We start from the raw sequence: 17,990 nt of genomic DNA, 5'->3' as shown, positions 1-17,990 counted from the left end.
AGCGTAGGGTTTGATTCTGTTCCCAATGAAAAACCACAACGAGCGACCACATCTGCTTCCAGTCACTCCTGCGGCTCTTGTGGGGACCAGAGCACCCCGACTGCTCCCGGGAAAGGGGGTCCGGGTCACTGAGGGGGTGGGGGCCGGGACACGAGGGGAGGGGGAGAGGGAGGAGGGGGGTTCTGGGACACAGGAGGGGAGGGAGAGGGGGGAGTTTCTGGGACATGAGGGGGGTTCCGGGGACACAGGGGACTTGTTTCTGGGACATGGGGGGATTGGGGAGAAGGGGGGACTTTCGGGGACAAGCAGGGGAGGAGGGGGGGTTTCCAGGACACAGGAGGGGGGAAGAGGGGGGAGTTCCCGGACACGGTGGGGAGAGGGGAATGTCCTGGGACACGGGGGTGGTTGGGTTGTTTCCGGGATGGAGGAGGGGGAAAGCGGGGTGGGGGGGGGTTCTGGGACATGGAGATTGGTTTCTGGAACCAGGAAGCATCAGAGATCTCACAGTGATGGACGTGGCAGAATAAAAGGTGCCAAAGTGAGATTTGTTTTTCCCGGTTTTGCAACATTTAAAAAGCAGTCTCGGGACGCCCGGGTGGCTCAGTCGGTTAAGTGCCGGAGTCTCGATTTCAGCTCAGGCCGTGATCTCACAGTTCTGAGACTGAGCCCTGCGTCAGGCTCTGTGCTGACAGCGTGGAGCCTGCTTGGGACCCTCTCTCCCCCTCTTTCCACCCCTCCTCTGCTCAGGTTCTGCCTCTCTCTCTCATGATAAACAAATTTTTAAAAAACAAACAAGAAATCCGGAGTCTCTAGCTTGTACACAGGGGATGGGACCACACATGCAAACGAAATCTGTACGTGAATGTTCACGACAGCAGCATTTGTAAGAGCTCGATGGTGCAGAAAACCCAGTCAGCTTGATCACAAATGAACACAGCGGTCCATCCAGAGTGGAATATTATTCAGCCACAAAAAGGAGGGAAATGCTGGCACCCGCTATGTGGATCCCCTCTGAAAACGCTGTGGTAAATGAGAGAAGCCACTCGTGAAAGGACACGTGTATGTGACGTGCCCGGGACAGGCGAATCCAGACAGAAGCACGTCAGTGGTGGCCCAGGGGCTGGTGGCTGCTAAATGTTACGGGGCTTCCTTTTGGGGTGCCGAAGACGTTCTAAAATTCACTGTGCCGAAGCTGGACCGTGAATACCGTGAAACCAGAGATGTGCGCTTCAAGTGAGTAAGGTACATAAGGTGCAGGGGTGCCTGGGGGGCTCAGCTGGTCGAGTGTCTGACTTTGGCTCCGGTCACGATCTTCCTCGCGTCGGGCTCTGTGCTGACGGCACGGAACCTGCTCGGGATTCTCTCTCCCTCCCTCTGTCTGCCTCTCTCCCCTGCTCACTCTCTGTCTCTCTCACCGTAAACTTAAAAACAAAAACAAAAACTGCACACAAACGGGACTAGAGATCATTTAAAAACATCCCTACTTTGTTCATCTGTTTTCATGAATTCTATGCTGTGGCTGACTTGGCCCGCGGCAACTATGCATGTAGTAAAGTGGTCAATTACAGTCTCTCCTTTATACAAATCACGAGGCCGTTCTAGGTCATTTAAAAGTTGAAACGAAACAGAAGTAACTCAAACGACAGTTATTCTTACCCACCAGCTGTTTCCTAGACTTGAAAAATCTACTCCCCACCCGTGACCCCCCAAAAACAGTCCACCACCACACCCTGAATGGCTTCCAGAAAGTGAGAGCCAGATTCACACCTACATACAGGTGATCAGAGACTTCCTACCTGGAGAAACTCACCAAATCAGGGGGACTTGGGGGAGCAGATCTGTACTCCTGGGGGCCTCTGGGCACCGGTCAGCAAAAGGGACCACGCGCTGGGGTGCCTACGGCTCCCCGGGGGCGTGTCCCCGACCACAGAGGATTCCGCCAGCCCCAGGAGCCACTCGAGGGCCTCCTGCTCCGCTCCACCCCACTCACCCGGCCGGTGCAACTAAGAACCGTGGCAATGCCCACCCGGTGTCCAGTGGAAGCCCGCTCAGGGAGCAAACTGGGAAGAGCCTCCGTGGGTCCCGCTAGGCAGGGAGCTCCCGGGTGAGCTGTTAAGCGACAGCGGGAAAGCAGGAGAACGTGTGGTGCTCAGAAGTAAACTCACAAGTTGCATGAGAGGACTGGGTGAGAAATTAGGCATCGGCCCTAACGTCAAGCAGGTAAGACTACTCAAGGCACGTTCAGGACCCCAGGACCCCAGGACCCCAGGACCCCGCCGGACGCACGCTGGTCTTACTTTCGTTCCGCATCTTATCGAAGTAAGACAACTTGGAGGCAGCGTAAATGGCACCAGGCGACTGCAGCGTGCCAACAACGGCGTCCATCAGCAAGACGTGGGTCAGCGCCTGCTGGATGTACTGAGGGTCCTGCAGAGAAACACGCTCACGTCAACGGTCACGGAAATCACTGACTTTGTGACGTTACGCAAGACGACACTTCTGAAGACGCGTTGTTGTTTCAAGGCGACGGGAACAGTTCGGATTCGGGTCTGATGTCGCACCCCTTTCTGCCTCTCAGGTGCGACAGACACTGCTCGTTTACCCCGGGGGCCGGCAATCGCCTGCCGTGAAGGGCCCGGCCGCTGTGGGCCTTCCAGCCTCTGTCACAACCACTTGGCTCGGTGCTGCAGCTGGAAAGCAGCCACAGGCTGTCGTAAACGAGTGGGTGTGGACGTACGCCCATAAAACCTTCCTCACAGAGACAGCCATGGCCCACGGGCTTCAGTTTGTACTGGCCTGTGCCAAATAAACCAGTGGGCATAAAATCAGACGGCTGGTCCCAAAGTCAGAGCGTTACAACCTCAGAACAGACCCGGCCCTCCTTCCTGCCGCAGACGGAAAGACTCCCTCCGTGTTCACGGTCTCGGCCCCCCCCCCCCCCCCCCCCCCCCGGTGCCTGGGAGCTTCTCTCACAGAGGGCAGCGCCCCCCTCATGGACGGTCTGCTCTAGGGGGGGCGCCCGCAGTCCCCGTGACGATCGTGGGCTGTGCCGCCCCCTGCGGCCCCTCCACGGCCCCGTTCATCTCTGCCCACTGCGTTGTGGTTTTCCTGTCCTTTCCTGCCATCTACGCAGCACAGACCTCTTGTCCCCGTGTGTCCTCCGTCTGTGCCTCTGTCTGTGCTGTTCTTCGTGACCCTGAAGTCCTACCTCAGTGTGAGCAAAGCTACCAATCTGGCCCAAAGTAAGCGAAAACACAAAACTCCCTGGACTATAAAGCTAAGTCTGCGGGAGTTGCGGGGGCGGGGGGGTTCCACGTGCCCTCTGCCAAGACCCTAGTCCTGAGAAGTGGCGGCGGGGGGGGGGGGGGGCGTCAGGAGCAAGGCGGGCCCGGAAGACCCGACTTGGACCTAGGTCCAGCCCCGGCCCCTCCAGGGCGGCCCCTCCACACTGCCAGTCGCCGGGTCACGCGAACCACAGCATCCGACCCAACCGGTGCTCCCGGGACCGCGCCTGAGCCCCTGGGCGTTAACACGGCCTTGCGAGGAGCAGGCGGCCCAGCCCCTGACCTTGTGGTCATCGGCCAGCTTCTTCCCAGCCCACATCTCCTTCACCATCAAGTGCCACACGTCACACTCCGTCTTAAGATTAGCTTCAAAGACTTCTTTCTTGGATGCCGTCTTAATCTTCAAAGTGGGTATTCGCAGAAGCAGAAAGGCTACTGTGGTACTTCTGACTTCCTAAGGAGGCAGAAAAAAGAAGAGGCTGGTCAGTGACATGTCCCCTCCCAGGAACGCTGGGGTCAGGGAGGGGAGCCGGTGGAGCGGACATTACAGAGTGGCGGCCGCAAGGTCCCTGCTGTCCTGTCCCTGCGCTCAGGGCTGAGGGCACCTGCCGGCTGAAGGTTGGCCTGGGGGCGGGGAGGGGGGCAGAGCTGGGACAGGGCAGGAGCGGAGCAGGGAGGCCCTGAGGTGACCGGAGGCTGGCGTCTGAGAGCTCGCGAGCCACAGGCGTGACCTGTCAGCACATCACACGTGCACGCGAAGGGACTCGTCTGCAGGTTCACACGTGGTCCGTTCTGCCTCCTTACGAGCTTCTCATTCCCTGCCATTCCGGGAGGAAGTCTGTGGAGGCAGGTGGCGGCTGGAGGACAGACAGAGGCGGGGCCCACGGCCGGCACCCACCACGGCTGCCTCTCCTGGTGCGGGACGTTTCGGGAGCGGGATCAACACGTGTCACGAGCCTCTCGAAAATACACGTGAGACGTCAGATGAGCGCCACGGAGCCTCCCCGTGGGGGAGGCGACCACCTTTACGACCAAGGGGCACTCACAGCTAGCAAACAGCAGGGGCTGGCGGGCCGCGCTCTCACCTCTATGTCCCTGAAGGTGGAGATCTCCACGTAGCCCGGCCTTCCTTCGGTTAGGAGGAACAGGCGCTTCTGGGTCATGGCGATCTTGCCCACGCCGCGATTTGTCTTGACCGAGCTCGACAGCTTGTAGACACACTCGTTCTTATCCAGGTGTTCCATCACCGACGAAGGCAGACTGACCTCCTGGGCCTCCGCCTCGGCCTCCTTCCAGCAGTTGTAGAAATCTTTGAATGTTTCCGGGTCAATCTGTTTCTGGTGTCCTTTGTTTGGTAAAGAAAAGAGATCTCAGGGCCACTCCGCGAAGGCGAGTGCGGCCAGGACTTTGACTTCCCCTTAAGAAGCCGTGCACTACCCACACCGGGCAGCAGGTGGCGCCGGAACGCAGGTCTCCGAGCCCCAGCGCCCTTGCTAAGGCGGCCCATCGCCCTCTCCAGCCCCCCAGCCCAGGGATGGGGTCTGCCAGGTGGTCACAGCAACTCTCGGGACGCCCTTCTTCGGGTGGCAAAGCCCCGGGTCACCACTAGAACTGGCGGCAGCTATCCCGGGGCCCGGAGGGAGCCGGTCCTCAGACAAAACAAACACAAAGAGACCGGGTCCTTGGTGATGTGCCCACACCACAGGATCAAGCCTGGCCTGAAGCAGCCCCATCTCAGTCACGTGAGCAAATACATTTGATGATTCGTAACCAAGATGAACTCAAGTGACGTAGTAACCTTTCTAAATGTCCACCGTTCACGGGCTCCAGAGGCAGAGAGAGACCCGAGTCTGGAGCCCAGCTCCGGGGGCTGGTGCTGTGACGCTAAGCTGTCAAAGGAGGGTGCTTGCTTCTCTGCAGGGTGGAAATGGGGCCCCCCACCCCCACTCCACCCCGGCTGCTAAGAGGCCGGGTCCGTTCTCATCCTGAGGTGTTCCTGGGGCTGTTCCTGCCCCGCTGCGTTCGGCCCCGGCGCCGCATCCTGGACCTGCACGTTCCCCTCTGCCCTCGCGCCCTGCAGAGGCACGAGCTGCCACAGGCCCTGCCTCCGGAGCTGCCCCCGGCCTCGCAGCCTGCTTCCCTGGGCGCCCAGCACGCCCTACGGCGCGAGGAGCAGCTCCGTGTCTCTTGTTCAAACACTCCGGCGTTCCTCGCCTACGCCAGGCCCCAAGTTCCTCCGGGCTTGGGCCCCTCCTCCCCTTCCCGCCCCCACGTTCCAGTCATACCCGCCCATTTCCCCAAACGGGCCCTGTCTGCACACGCTGCTCCAGGGTGCTCAGAACAGAAAACTCCTACGTGTGCTTCAAGACCCGGCTGAAACGTCTCACGCGCTCCCGTCCCTGAGAAGGCAGTCATTTGGCCGGGCAGCTGCCGGGCCGCACGCCCATCCCTCCACGGCAGGGCCGCGCTTAATGGCACTTGCCGTGTCCCACCTCCCGTTTTATCCTTCCGGCCACCTCGGGAGGCAGGCACTGGTCTCAGGCTGTTCACAAATCGGGAAACTGAGGCATGGGAGGAGAGCCCTCGCTGGCAGAGGTCAGCGTGGGGCCGGGACCCGTGGCCAGGCCGATGCCACCTGGCCTTGTGTGTTGGCCGCCGTGCCTCCTGCCGATGCCCCACTCGGGAGCGCAGAGAACGTGTCCTCCCTGGCCGGCCCCGCCGGGGGCCTGATCTGAAGTGGACAAAAGACGTGGGCAAGCGCGAGAGCCCCCGCACAACCATGTCCCTCTCCGGCTCCGTAACAGCGTCAGGGTGACGGTCCCTGGGGAATCTGAGATCACGGTGGATGGGGCGGGGGAGGGGCGGTCCAGGCCCCGGCACACGCTGAGAACTGCTGATGTCACCGGAACCGAGACCTGGAACGTCAGACCCTCACACCCCCGCGAGGTGCGGGCGCCGGAACATTCAGGAGACCAACGCCGCTGGGAGGCAGGGCTCTGCCCAGGCTGACTGTTCTTCCCTTTGCTCATCGCTATTTTCCGATCGGCCCACGAGGGTTGGTACCACTCACGTATGTGTTCAAAATCTTATAGCCACTGGATCCAGACAACAAGACAGCAGGGATCTGTACGTGCTCGTGTAATTTTCAAAAAAGACATCACTGAAGCAAACGAACCACAAGGTACCCACGTGTCCCCAGGCGGCCGGGGGCTGGAGGTCTCTGCCTGGGCCGTGGCTGCCGACCACGCAAAACTGCCCACGGTCCTGCTTCCGCTGCAGGCTCAGTGCGGCCGCCTCTGGGACACATGGGTCTACACTGCCCGCTGCTTCTGAGCACCATCATCAGACGCATTTGCTGTTCTCACTGCACGTCAGAAAACACTGAGTGCAAGCAGCTGAGCAAGGAACCCATTACTTTACGAAAGACTCCTGAACCTCGGGAGCCTGGGGCCAAGGGCCCTCTTCCTTCCATCACTCAGGACACATCTTCCTGCTGTCCGGGCCCCAGCCGAGTCGCTGAGCCACGCGGCGCAAAGTGCGCGTCACCAGAACCCGGAACGGCTTCCTCTCGCGGACAGACGTGGCGCCAGGGCTCCACGACAGACTCCGGAACCCCGACCGCCGGAGGGCGGAGAGCCCAGGCGGCTCCAACTCTCCTTGGACACCATGCCCTCCAGGGCCGTGGCACCACTGGACGCTCACACCCTGGCTGCCGCGCACATCTGTGAACTCCACGCACACCCACCGTGCACACCCCGGCCGCCACGAGCTCCCGTGGCTATTGCACGCGCCCACGCAACAGATCACGCGTTCTCTCTCTGTCTCCAGTTCCGCACAGAAGTGCCAACTGCTCACTCCTGTGCCCTCACCCACATGCATCTCCCGGTGGAGGCGGCCGCCGGAGCCCAAGCTCCCGCACAGCCGAGCTGAAGGCGGCACACATCAGCCTCCCTGCCCCGGGCCCCTCAGGAGCAGCTGCTGCGGTGTGGAAGTTACTGGTCTTGCAGTATGAACACCACACTGGAAACGTCTACTAAAGTTGAACGATAAAATAGTGACAATAACCTAAACAAAGTCTCAGATGTATCGTTACACTGCACGAGTTCATTCCAAGACAGCAACATCCAGCTCGGACTTAATAAAGCTTTTCTTGGGGCGCCTGGGTGGCTCAGTCGGTAGAGCATCTGACTTCAGCCAGGTCACGATCTCACGGTCCGTGAGTTCGAGCCCCGCGTCGGGCTCTGGGCTGATGGCTCAGAGCCTGGAGCCTGCTTCCGACTCTGTGTCTCCCTCTCTCTCTGCCCCTCCCCCGTTCATGCTCTGTCTCTCTCTGTCTCAAAAGAAATAAATTTAAAAAAAAAGTTAAAAAAAAAAATAATAAAAAAAAAATAAAATAAAAAAAATAAAGCTTTTCTTTTTTTTTTAACGTTTATTTTTATTTATTTATTTATTTATTTATTTATTTATTTATTTATTTACATTTATTTTTGAGACAGAGAGAGACAGAGCATGAACGGGAGAGGGGCAGAGACAGAGAGGGAGACACAGAATCGGAAGCAGGCTCTAGGCTCTGAGCCATCAGCCCAGAGCCCGACACGGGGCTCGAACTCATGGACCGTGAGATCGTGACCTGAGCTGAAGTCGGACGCTTAACCGACTGAGCCACCCAGGCACCCCAATAAGCTTTTCTAACGCATGGGTCGTTAAGCAAAAACACACGCTTAGTGCTGCCCCACAGTAACCTCACAGGACGGTTAAATGGGCTGTTTTGCCACGTGAATGGAACCAAGGTGACAACAGGGCCACCGACAACCCCCATCGGCGTGGCCCACATCTGCTGACACCCCCCCCCAGCCGTCCTCCGTATCCCTGCAGCATAAGTCTGGGAACACCAGACGCTCTCCACAAGTCCAGCCACCAGACCATGCTTCCCAGGCGGCTACGTGCAGGGACACGCTGCTGGCCAGAGGCGGTGACAGCTGGGGAGATGGACCCTCTTCCTCCCGCCGGGAGAACAGTGCTGCCCAGGCCATCGCTGTCACGTGCCGTGAAGCAACAAGGCCACGTGCAGGTGCTGCACGGTGACGTCGAGGAGCCGCCGGGCGCTCTGGACACCTCGCTCCCCGAGAGAAAGAGCCCCCAGTGGCTGTGCGCCCCTGTGTTCAGGCCTGGCAGCTGACCAGGCTGGCCCTGGCATCCTCGTGACGGCCCCGCAAAGGGAAGGGGCAGGGTGTCCCTGGAGAGGCGCTGAGTCACGGGGGCCCCCGAGCACTGCTGCTCAGGGCTCTCCGCGAGGACCTGTCTCCCCCGGTCACGGCTCACCGCCCCCCACCCCCCGGGTGGTCACCCTGCAGGTGTCTCCCGCGTGCCCAGCGAGATGGCTCCAATGTGCCTGCCCACGGAGGCCCCCCCACGAGACCAGGAGGAGAAGCTGCCGGGCCTGCGTGGGGGCGGGGGCCCGAGGTGCTCCCACACCGTGAGGGAACAAGGAGCGCCTGGTACGGAAACAGAGATGGAGAAAGAAGGCACCGGGATGGCTCCCTAGCGAACGCTCCTCTAGCCGGCAGAACATCTGAGTCTGACCCCGGTGCTGCCCGGGAGGTGGGAGGTGGGCGGTGGGGGTCTCGGGGGGTGCGGCCCGGGCTTCTCCACACACCCTGGGGAGACCCGTCCACAGCCACATCAGGAACCAGGCACGGTGACGCTCACCATGTCCGTATTTGGAAAAGTAAAACGACAGGATGCCACCCGATGGCTAGACAGACAAGGGCCCTGCGCTCTATTCCTGAGACACGGCCGCCGGGCACTCAAGTAACACGCGCACGCCAACACAGGAAAGTTCTGGAAAGTTCTGGAAACACGCTGCAGACCGACACAGCAGGACACAAGTCACCCGTCCTTGAAAACCACACAAAGCCCAGGTCCCGCTTTCAAATACGTGTGTTCCCAGTAAATACGTAAGAACGTGGTCAGACAGGGAGGCTCCGGCTGGGGACAGGTCCCTCTAAGGAGGGAAAGACAGAACGAACAGCTGCGGTCAGCGTGGATAAGGCAGCGCTCCCGGAAGGGGGGGACGATGCCACGCCGTCTGCGCCACCGGGTGTGCGTACAGGGTTCCCACTGACGGCAGAATCGCACACGGTGAGCGGTTCCCCGGGACGGGGGGACCCTGCGGGGGCGGCCGGCTCTCCAGTAACACTGCCCTACCCCCAAAGATCAGGGACAGGCCAGCCCCTCCTGGTCCTGTAGGTGCCCAGATGGGGAAGAGGCCTCACCCCACGGGGTCACAGCACTGTGAGCGGAGCGTCCTGGCGTGTTTAAATCCAGGCCGCGGCCGTCCTCTTACCTACAGTCAACGCCTCGAACAATCGGTTTATGATGTTGGTGTCCTTCACGATGCCCGACTCCTGGACCCTCTTCACGAAGTCGTCCAGCTGCATGTGCTTCTTCGGCAGCTCGAAGTTTTTCACGTGGTCGTCCGGCTTGGGGGCCTCCCCGGGCTTGTCCACGACCTCGCTGATGAGGCGTCGCAGCTCGGGCACCCGCTCGGCCTGGGCGCGCTCGGGCCCCGACATGGACTCCACCGTCCTCCGGACGAGATCGGCCGGGAAGATCCTTATGTCTGTCTTGTACAGACTCTGGAAATCCAAGAGGGCGTCCAGCAGCTGCCCCTGCATCAGGTGGACGGCCCCCCGGAGATAGAAGTACCTGGCCAGCAGCACGGAGTTGTCGGGGGCCAGCAGGCTCATGGCCTTGCTCAGCAGGCCCACGCAGTCGGAGAAGTAGGCCTGAACGCACTGGCTCACCAGCGGGAAGTGGATCTCCGGGACCTTGAAGGAACACGTCGCCTTGGGGGTCACGCTCGGAACTAGAGCGAAGAGAGAAGGAGCAGGTCATCAGCAGAGCCCGAAACAGTCGTGTCCCTGCCATCCTGTCCAGGTCGTTCCTGGGCCTCGGGTACAACATAAAGCAAGAACCCTCGTGCCTCTTCCAGAAAGCTCCACGTACCCCCGAGCCGAACGAGGGGCTCCCACTCTGCATCCACGGCACCCTGGGAACACGGAACACTTTCATCCGCTGAGACTTCAGCGCTAAGTCAAAGCTTTGGTAGAGAGTCTTTATCGGAGGGCCCGACTGACAACCTGAGCCAAGATGCACAGCCAGGCAGCACTAGGCCCCGTGCGACTGTTTCCTTTGCTTCGGTGGCAACTCTGTGCGATGGCCACCGTCCTCGCCCCCGTCTTACAGACGTGTAAGCTGAGGCCCCCCTTGTTCCAGGTACACAGCTGCTAAACGCCAGAGCCAGGCCTAATCCAGCTGTGTCTCACACCAGTTGCTTCACCGGATGTCACCTAAGGGCCTCACAGGTGGCACCGGGGCCGAGGCAAGGCCAGTCCCGCAGGGAGCCCGCTCACCCCGGGGAGGTGGGGTCTCGGCCACGAAGCCTGCAGGACGGGGAGGAGCCAGGAAGGGTAGGGGGGCTCCAGGTGAAGGTTCAGAGGCCGGAACGCCTTCCCGCAGCGGAGGGAGCACGGCCAGGGGTGAGAAGCGTCACCGGGTTTTCCACAGGAGGAACCACAGGCCCAGAGGGGTGACGTACCCTGCCCGCGCTCTCACAGCCAGGAAGCCACCGCGAGGGGACTCAGACCAGCAGGCGCCTCCGGAATGCTTCGCTGTCACTGAGGACTTTCCACTTAAACACACGCCCCCGCCCCCCCAACGCCAGCTGGGCATGTGGCACACGCATCGGGAGGGGCCGGCAGGGCCCCCGTGGCTCACGGCGCCTGGCCTCACCCAGCCTCTCCCGGAACCGCGTGGAGAGCGGCCCTGAGCGTGAAGAACCGAGGCGTACGTGGCACCTCCTTACGCGGAGTAAGACACGGGCTCGCACACGTGGCCTGTGGCAGCTTACACCCCGCCAAAAGCCCAGCTGACGCCGGGGGCCGTGCACGGCCTGCCTCAGAGACGGAGCCGCGGCCTCTCTCGGCACCGACGGGCTCTTGCTGTCCCTCCGCCCGGAACACGTCACCGGGGCGGCCCGGCCTCGCGAGCCGCTCCCGTCTCTGCTGGAACATGGCTTCCGCACCCGGGCCCCCTTCCCGTCCCCGACGCTGCTCCCTTCGTGCCGTGACGGCACGCGCCCCGATGTTACGCGTTCATCTGTTTTCCCAGGAGCCCCGCGCCACGGGGGTGGGGGCGCCGGGCCCCTCGCGTCCCCCGGATCTGGAGGGGGCGTGGCGCTCACCGGGGCCCAACAGGCACGACCGTCAGGCGTGCATATGTGTAAACGTGTATTCTGTACGCACACGCGTGTACGCGCACAGACACGCGGGCGAGCACGTACGTGGAAGTCCCCCAACTGTGTGGAACTGCCATGATAGCAATGCAACTGGGGAGCGGAAAATACAGGCAAGAAACCATCTTCCAGAATGAGTGCGGTTTGCAAAACAAATACTTCAAACAAGTAAACTGCTAAAAAACAAAAAACAAAAAACAAAAAAAAAACCCACCCACGAAACCCATCCCCTGCCACGGGGACAGGCTCCAGCTGTGTGCACAGACCTGCCACATCGGCCCCGGGGACGGGGGACTCATCACCACACGGGCCGGGTCACACCGTCGGCCCCAGGGACGGGGGACACATGACCGCGCGCCGGCCGGGTCACCACCTGTGCTGCTGCTCCTGGAGCCCTCGGAGTCCATCTTCCGGAGCGACGAGTTCCGGGCGGGCAGCTCGGGCACTGCGATGTCCCGCAGGTTGGGCATGCTGACCACCATGCGCCGGTGAGTGACGTGCAGGGACGACGAGTTTCGGGAGGCCATCTTCTCGATGGTCGGTCTTCGGGGACTCGGCAGCATCCTGCTTAACCTGCGGTTGGAAAAAGCAACCACGCCTTACGGACACGAGCGCGTCCGAAGAGTGGGTCTCCACGCCCGCCCATCTGCGGCGCGAGCGCGGCCCCGGCCCGGTATTCCTGCATGCACGTGGGAAGCGGTGGCAGCGTCTGAGTCTCCCCAGTGCAGTGAGAGGCGGGGGGACGGATGGGACCCCCAGAGAGACATAACACACGCGGTGTCTGCGGGGGGCCAGGAACAGCATGGGGTGGCGGCGACGCGGACCCCGAGGTGCACACGCGCATCAGCTGCGCTCGGCGTACTCCCCCCCCCCCCCCCCGCCGCCAAACAGAAGCGCGTGGGGACGTGCCCTACGTAAGTTTCTAAAGTGTGAGATTTTCCGGCCGAATTTATCGTTCATCTGCCCAAGTAACTGCACGCTGCTGGAGCATCCGGGTCCCCAGAGTCGTGCGCCCACACCAGAGACCGCACCTGTCCTCGTCCGACTGCGTGTCGAGGTCCATCTGGGCGAAGGCGTCCATTCTTCTGCTGAGCCGGGCTTTAAGGAAAGAGTGAAACATGTAGGTATCCAGAACCTGAAACAGACCACAGGGGGCCAGTCACCACCGTGATCGCGGCCCCCGCTGTGCCGCCGATGTGCTGGGGCAGCCTGCCCACCGGCGGGGGCCCCCGCCCTGGCTCCCTGGACACAAGCTCCTGAGCGGGTAGCTTTCTTCACTTGTGCCCACCTGCAAGGCTCACCCTCCAGATCCCCACGGGGCTGCCTGAAAGGATCGCCACTCTTTATGTTTGAAAAGTCACCAAAAGTTCAAAAACCCAACCATCTTCCTCTCACGACAGCAAGAGCCAGCGTCCTCTGGCCGTCGGTTCCAGGTCTCTGGGGACCGGGGCCCCCTCCCCACAGCAAGTGCACCGTCTGGCGCCGGCCCGTGGCTCCCACCACCCGGCTGCTGGTCTCTCACCGGACAAGGTGACCCTCCAGCAGCCAGTCCCTGTCCCCACCCTGCCCCCTGCTGTGGGTGACCGGCCCGCAGGTGACGAGGCTCAGGCCCATCGGCCACTGCCAGCCCGGCCGAGCAACAGGAGGGCCGCAGGCGCGCAGGCCCGTGGGGAAGGTGCCGGAAACCCCACATGCAAAAAGCCCACAGGAGAGTGACGGCAGGGAGCGGGCATGTGGAGGGATGGGAGGTGGCAGTGTGGCTCACAGGGACTCCTGCCACCCTCTGGGAGCCAACAGAGCGAGGAGGCGATGGCAGAGCGCTGGGCCCGGGCGCCCTGTCACAGCTGTGACCCGGCTTTGCTCTGGCCCCAAACACATCCCTGGCTTCTCCCTGTGCTCCTCTGTGGTGCCTTTCGCGAAGGAGTCTCATGCGGGCACCATCTTTTTTCTTTTAATCTTTTTTAAAAGTTTATTTATTTAGAGAGACAGAGAGAGAGACTGAGAATCCCAAGTAGGCTCCGTGCTGTCACCGCGGAGCCCGACGCGGGCCTCGACCTCACGATCCTGGACCAGGACCTGAACCGAGATCAAGAGTCAGAAGCTCCACCGACTGAACTGCCCAGGCGCCCCTCGCGTGGGCAGCGTCCTGTGGGCCCCTCAGGCCAGGCTCTGTGCCCCAGGGAGGGTGTGCAGAGGCTGCTGACAGCTGGGGTCCCCGCGGACGGGGGAGCACCGAGTGCCTCCGACAATCGTCAGAGCAGACACGGAGGGCGCGGGCAGGGCCCAGAGAGAGGCAGAGGCCGCCAGCCGGCCGACGTGAACAGCTACCGTGTGGACCTCAGTCACAAAAAGAGCCGAGGCTCGGGAACCAGGCTCGGGCGTCCCCTCCCGCCACAGGCTGGACGGCGAGCCGCTGAGAAAGGCAGCCTCGCTTCCTGCCTGGGGCTCTGGGCTGAGGCAGCCGGGAATCTCTACGGAGCCCGGAGTGGGGGGCAGCTCTGCAGAGAGTTCTGGAAGCCTGCGCAGGGGCCTGCCCTGGAGGGCAAAGCACAAGGAATTAGGCAAAGGAGGACCACGGAAGCTGAAGGGCCACGGGAGACCTGTGAGCCTGGAGCAGCCTGAGCGTGGGCCCCTCCGTGGCCGGGGCACCAGCACCTGGCGGGGGAGGGACACCAGCCCCGGGAGAAGGCCGCCCCCACCCACCTGGAAAGTGGGAGAACACCAAGGTCAGCTCCAGTTGTGCCACCGGCCACAACGAACCCCAAATACGACGCTGCGTAATAGGCAAGAACGGAGGCGCCCCCAAAAGCTTAACAGGTGGGCAGAAAACCCCGGTGCTGCCTCCCACCCCCCACCCCAGCTGCAGCAGCCCCTCGGATCGGAGCCGTCGGGCGACAGAGAGGTCTCGATCCGGACCGAGGAAGCGGTGTCCGGGCACACGTGTCTGTCGGGATTTATCACCCTCTCTCTACACTTACACGGGGTGCATTTCACGACAGGTAAACTGCACTCCAAAAAGCGGATTAAGAAAGAGATGGCCACAGGGAAACCACGGTAAAGCAAGCTTCCTGTAAAAACTATCAATAAAATACTCACAGACGCTTTTGAGAAAACGTATTTTGAAAAATGTTCTGAGTAGAGAGAGGCCCCCAAGCCCCATGTGCTCCTTACCTGCTTGTAGAACTGCTGGTCCCCAGGAGCTCTGGTTTTGAGAAACTCCTCGCTGTTGAACACTCTGTGCTCATAATTTAAGTGATTCTTCACCTCCCTGAGAAAGAGAAGGTGGTCTGAGCGTGGAAACGCTTTTAAATGCGTGGAAAAGTCGTCACTACTGGGGCACCTGGGTGGCTCAGTCGCTTAAGCGTCCGACTTCAGCTCAGGTCACGATCGCGAGGTCTGTGCGTTCGAGCCCCACATCCGGCTCTGTGCCGACAGCTCAGAGGCTGGAGACTCATTCGGATTCGGTGTCTCCCTCTCGCTCTCTGCCCCTCCCCCGCTCACGCTCTGTGTCTCTCTCAAAAATAAACATTAAAAAAATTTTTTTTAGGTTATCCCTATTACACAACACACAAAATGACCAGAGATGCATCCTGTGCAAGCTCTGTCCTGTAGAAAGAGGGTTCTGGCCCCCAGAAGGGCTGGGCTTGGGTGTGTCCGCTACTCCAGCTGTCCATCACTTCCAGCACGGCTTCTCTCTGCATGGAGGGACCCTCACTGTTCTCGCCCCCTTGGGGCCCCCTGTTCCCTATGCAGACGGCACGGCCACCGGTACCTGCCGTGGACCCTGAGGGGGAGGCCCAAGGAGGGCGGGCAGACTCTCTGAGCACCAACACCCACGACCTCCCCCAGCTAAAGTAACCGCCTACCCATGGGATCAATGCTCTCACAGGCCGTATTCCGTATGTAGGACACTCAATGCTCTCCTTCCGTGGTGAGGGAAAAGTCACATAAGAGAAATAAAGTCTGATCATCCGTATCCAAATTGTCTGCTTTTTTATGAATCCATCAAGATTGTAAAGTGTCAAAAAAAAAAAAAAAAAAACCTTGCTCATGACATATTTCGTTTTAAAAGAACAAAAGGAGGGGCTCCTGGGGGGCTCAGTCGGTTAAGCATCTCACTTGGACTCAGGTCATAATCTCACAGTTTGTGGGTTCGAGCCCCACGTCGGGCTCTGTGCCGACAGAGTGGAACCTGCTTGGGATTCTCTCTCCCTCTGTCTCTGCCCCTCCCTGACTTGTACTTTCTCTCTCAAAAAACTTAAAGAATTTTTTTTTAATCTAGAAAAAATATAAAAGAACAAAAGGAAAATAATGTATTTGTGTGCACACAAATTACACTGCTTTGAGCAGAGATAACACAACCTGTCTACAATACGCTGTCCCGTTTTTTCCCAACAAGTTCTGTGTCTTATGGAAATATATGCATTTGAAGAACACAACCATTAAATAACAATCACAGAGCACAGTCAAGGCAGCAGGCTCTGGCCTAAACCCCTCCCGGGTGGAGGGTCCATCTGGACGCCTCTGCTCCTGCAGGGCTGGGGACAAAGCTAGCGACAGATCCTGAGTGCCTGTGCCCGGGGGGTGGGCTTCGTTCCTGCAGTGACCCAAGTGTCCCCACCCCGGGCTGGCCCCGAGCCCTCAGCCAGCACAACCCCGCACGGGCGGTCATGGTCCCCGGGAAAAAACAGGCCTGCTGACCCTGCCGGGGTGTGATCACGCCGTAGGGCCACCGGGGCGGGGCCCGATCCCGATTCTGCCGCCTCCCACACGGAGGGAGAGCTGGTGGCACCCCCCCTACAGACACGGGAGGGGTCCCACTACCTGAAGATGCTGACGAGCAGCTGTAGGGCCACCTGCTGCAGCTGGTAGTTGAGTCCCTGCTGCCAGGCCCGCCTGCGGGCGCGCCCCTCGTTCAGGTCTGTGCTGGCGCCCAGGTGGGCGAGGTCCAGGTCGTGGTGCAGCTGAAGGCTCTGGACCCTGGGAAGGAGCAGAGGGACGCTGAGCACAGCTCACACTCCTCGTGGGCAGGGGCGGGGGGGGACACTCAAGGAAGGGGGTTTACCCTCCCCCCCAGGTGCACCAACACCCTTCGGATGCTCAGAAGAGCCGGCAGTAACTTCGGGGAGGGATCACTAAAAATACACCCCCGGAGAGCTCACTCACCTCTGCACACAAGCAGCTCATTGTTCAGACGCCACGGAGGCCCTGACTGTGCACACTGTCAACCCAAGCCGGAGCCTCCCCTCCCCCGGCCCCGCCTGCCAGGGGCACCAGCTCCCCAGCCCCACACCTTCCCCGCGCCCGGCCTGGGGGGATCGGTGCACCAGGGTCCTGGGTGTCACCGCTCTCGGCCCGTGGGCCATCAGCACATTCACAACCCCGGCCTCCCCAGCACCGTCAAGGCCGCAGCGCTGGAAACCAGCGGGCAAATCTGCGGTTTGCACACAAAATGAACACGTGCCCAATGCACGTCCCCCCGCCACTTCCTTCCTGAGCGCCTCCTGCGTGCCGGGCTGCGTGCTGACCACAGACAAAGCTCCAGGGTGGGGCTGGCATTCGAGTGGGAAGAAACAGAAAAACAGAAGAATGCACCCCAGATGTGAGGTCACGGGAGGTCAGGGAGGTGAGGAGAGGGATCAGAGAACGAAGGCTCGAAAACAGCCCGTTTGGTGTTTGGAGAAGAGCGCTCGAGGACCCCGGACCTGAAAGCTGAAAGGCGAAAAGCCAGACAGGCACGAGCAGCCCTGAACGGGTGGGGAGCACCCAACCCCTGGAGGCCCCACAGGAGCCCGTGGGGCTGAGGCAGGGGCGGGGCGGGCTGAGACCAGGTCTGAGCGGTCAGCAGGGCCGGGGCGGCTCGGGGAGCACCCTGGGTCCGCCCCGAGAGCGATGAGAAGCCGCCGCTGGAGACGGACGTCCCGGCCCCGCAAACCCCGGCTGACCGGTCAGGTAACCACCACCTGGAAGGTGTCGGCACCTTCACACACGTGCCAGCGACCACACGCGACTCGGCCCCCGTTACGAGGCAGTCTCCCCTGGCTGAGGCCACAGGAGACACCGCACTCCACCACTGTGGGGTCTGGCCAAGCAGAAGGCCACCCGCTGCGTGTATTCTAGAATTCCGACACCACCACATGCCACACGGCTGAGGGCGAGAACCCCATCCCACTGGGGGGTGCTCCACCCCAGCGTACACTGGAGACACGGCACCAGGCCCTGGCGCCCATCCCTGCTAAAATGTCCGACTCGGATGATCAGGCAAAAGTGAACGATTAGAAACGTTCATCAGTACACAAATCCGGCCTCGTGTGGGGCATCCCAGGGGTGCCGAATACCTATCTGCTGGGGGAGGGAGGGAAGGGAGGAGGGAAGGAGGGAAGGGAGGAGGAGGGGAGGAGGGAAGGGAG

The 17,990-nt window shown here is 61.0% G+C and overlaps 1 protein-coding gene across 5 annotated transcripts in view; it reads right to left on the bottom strand.

Annotated features, from left to right (window-relative positions):
• DENND3 (DENN domain containing 3) overlaps positions 1-17,990 on the bottom strand; it is a 51,973-nt gene that overhangs the window by 14,952 nt on the left and 19,031 nt on the right. For 4 of the 5 annotated variants that reach the window (XR_005796660.1, XR_005796659.1, XM_040494538.1 and 1 more), the window contains exons 9-16: positions 16,405-16,560; positions 14,752-14,848; positions 12,612-12,715; positions 11,954-12,153; positions 9,631-10,152; positions 4,370-4,629; positions 3,568-3,738; positions 2,298-2,427 (exon numbers count right to left, since the gene is read on the bottom strand). Coding sequence is in view for 3 of the 5 variants with exons in the window: in XM_040494538.1 (XP_040350472.1) it covers positions 2,298-2,427; positions 3,568-3,738; positions 4,370-4,629; positions 9,631-10,152; positions 11,954-12,153; positions 12,612-12,715; positions 14,752-14,848; positions 16,405-16,560 (1,640 nt within the window). In the remaining 2 variants the exon portion in view is untranslated. The remainder of the gene's footprint in view (positions 1-2,297; positions 2,428-3,567; positions 3,739-4,369; positions 4,630-9,630; positions 10,153-11,953; positions 12,154-12,611; positions 12,716-14,751; positions 14,849-16,404; positions 16,561-17,990) is intronic. The other variant, XM_040494540.1, reaches the window with a different exon arrangement.

Source organism: Herpailurus yagouaroundi, unplaced genomic scaffold (genome assembly GCF_014898765.1).
Source record: "Herpailurus yagouaroundi ecotype Mexico unplaced genomic scaffold, PumYag 186, whole genome shotgun sequence".
In the NCBI taxonomy this organism is placed as follows: Eukaryota; Metazoa; Chordata; class Mammalia; order Carnivora; family Felidae; genus Herpailurus; species Herpailurus yagouaroundi.
Note: the sequence above shows the minus strand (reverse complement) of the source record. Positions and strands in the feature narration are given on the sequence as shown.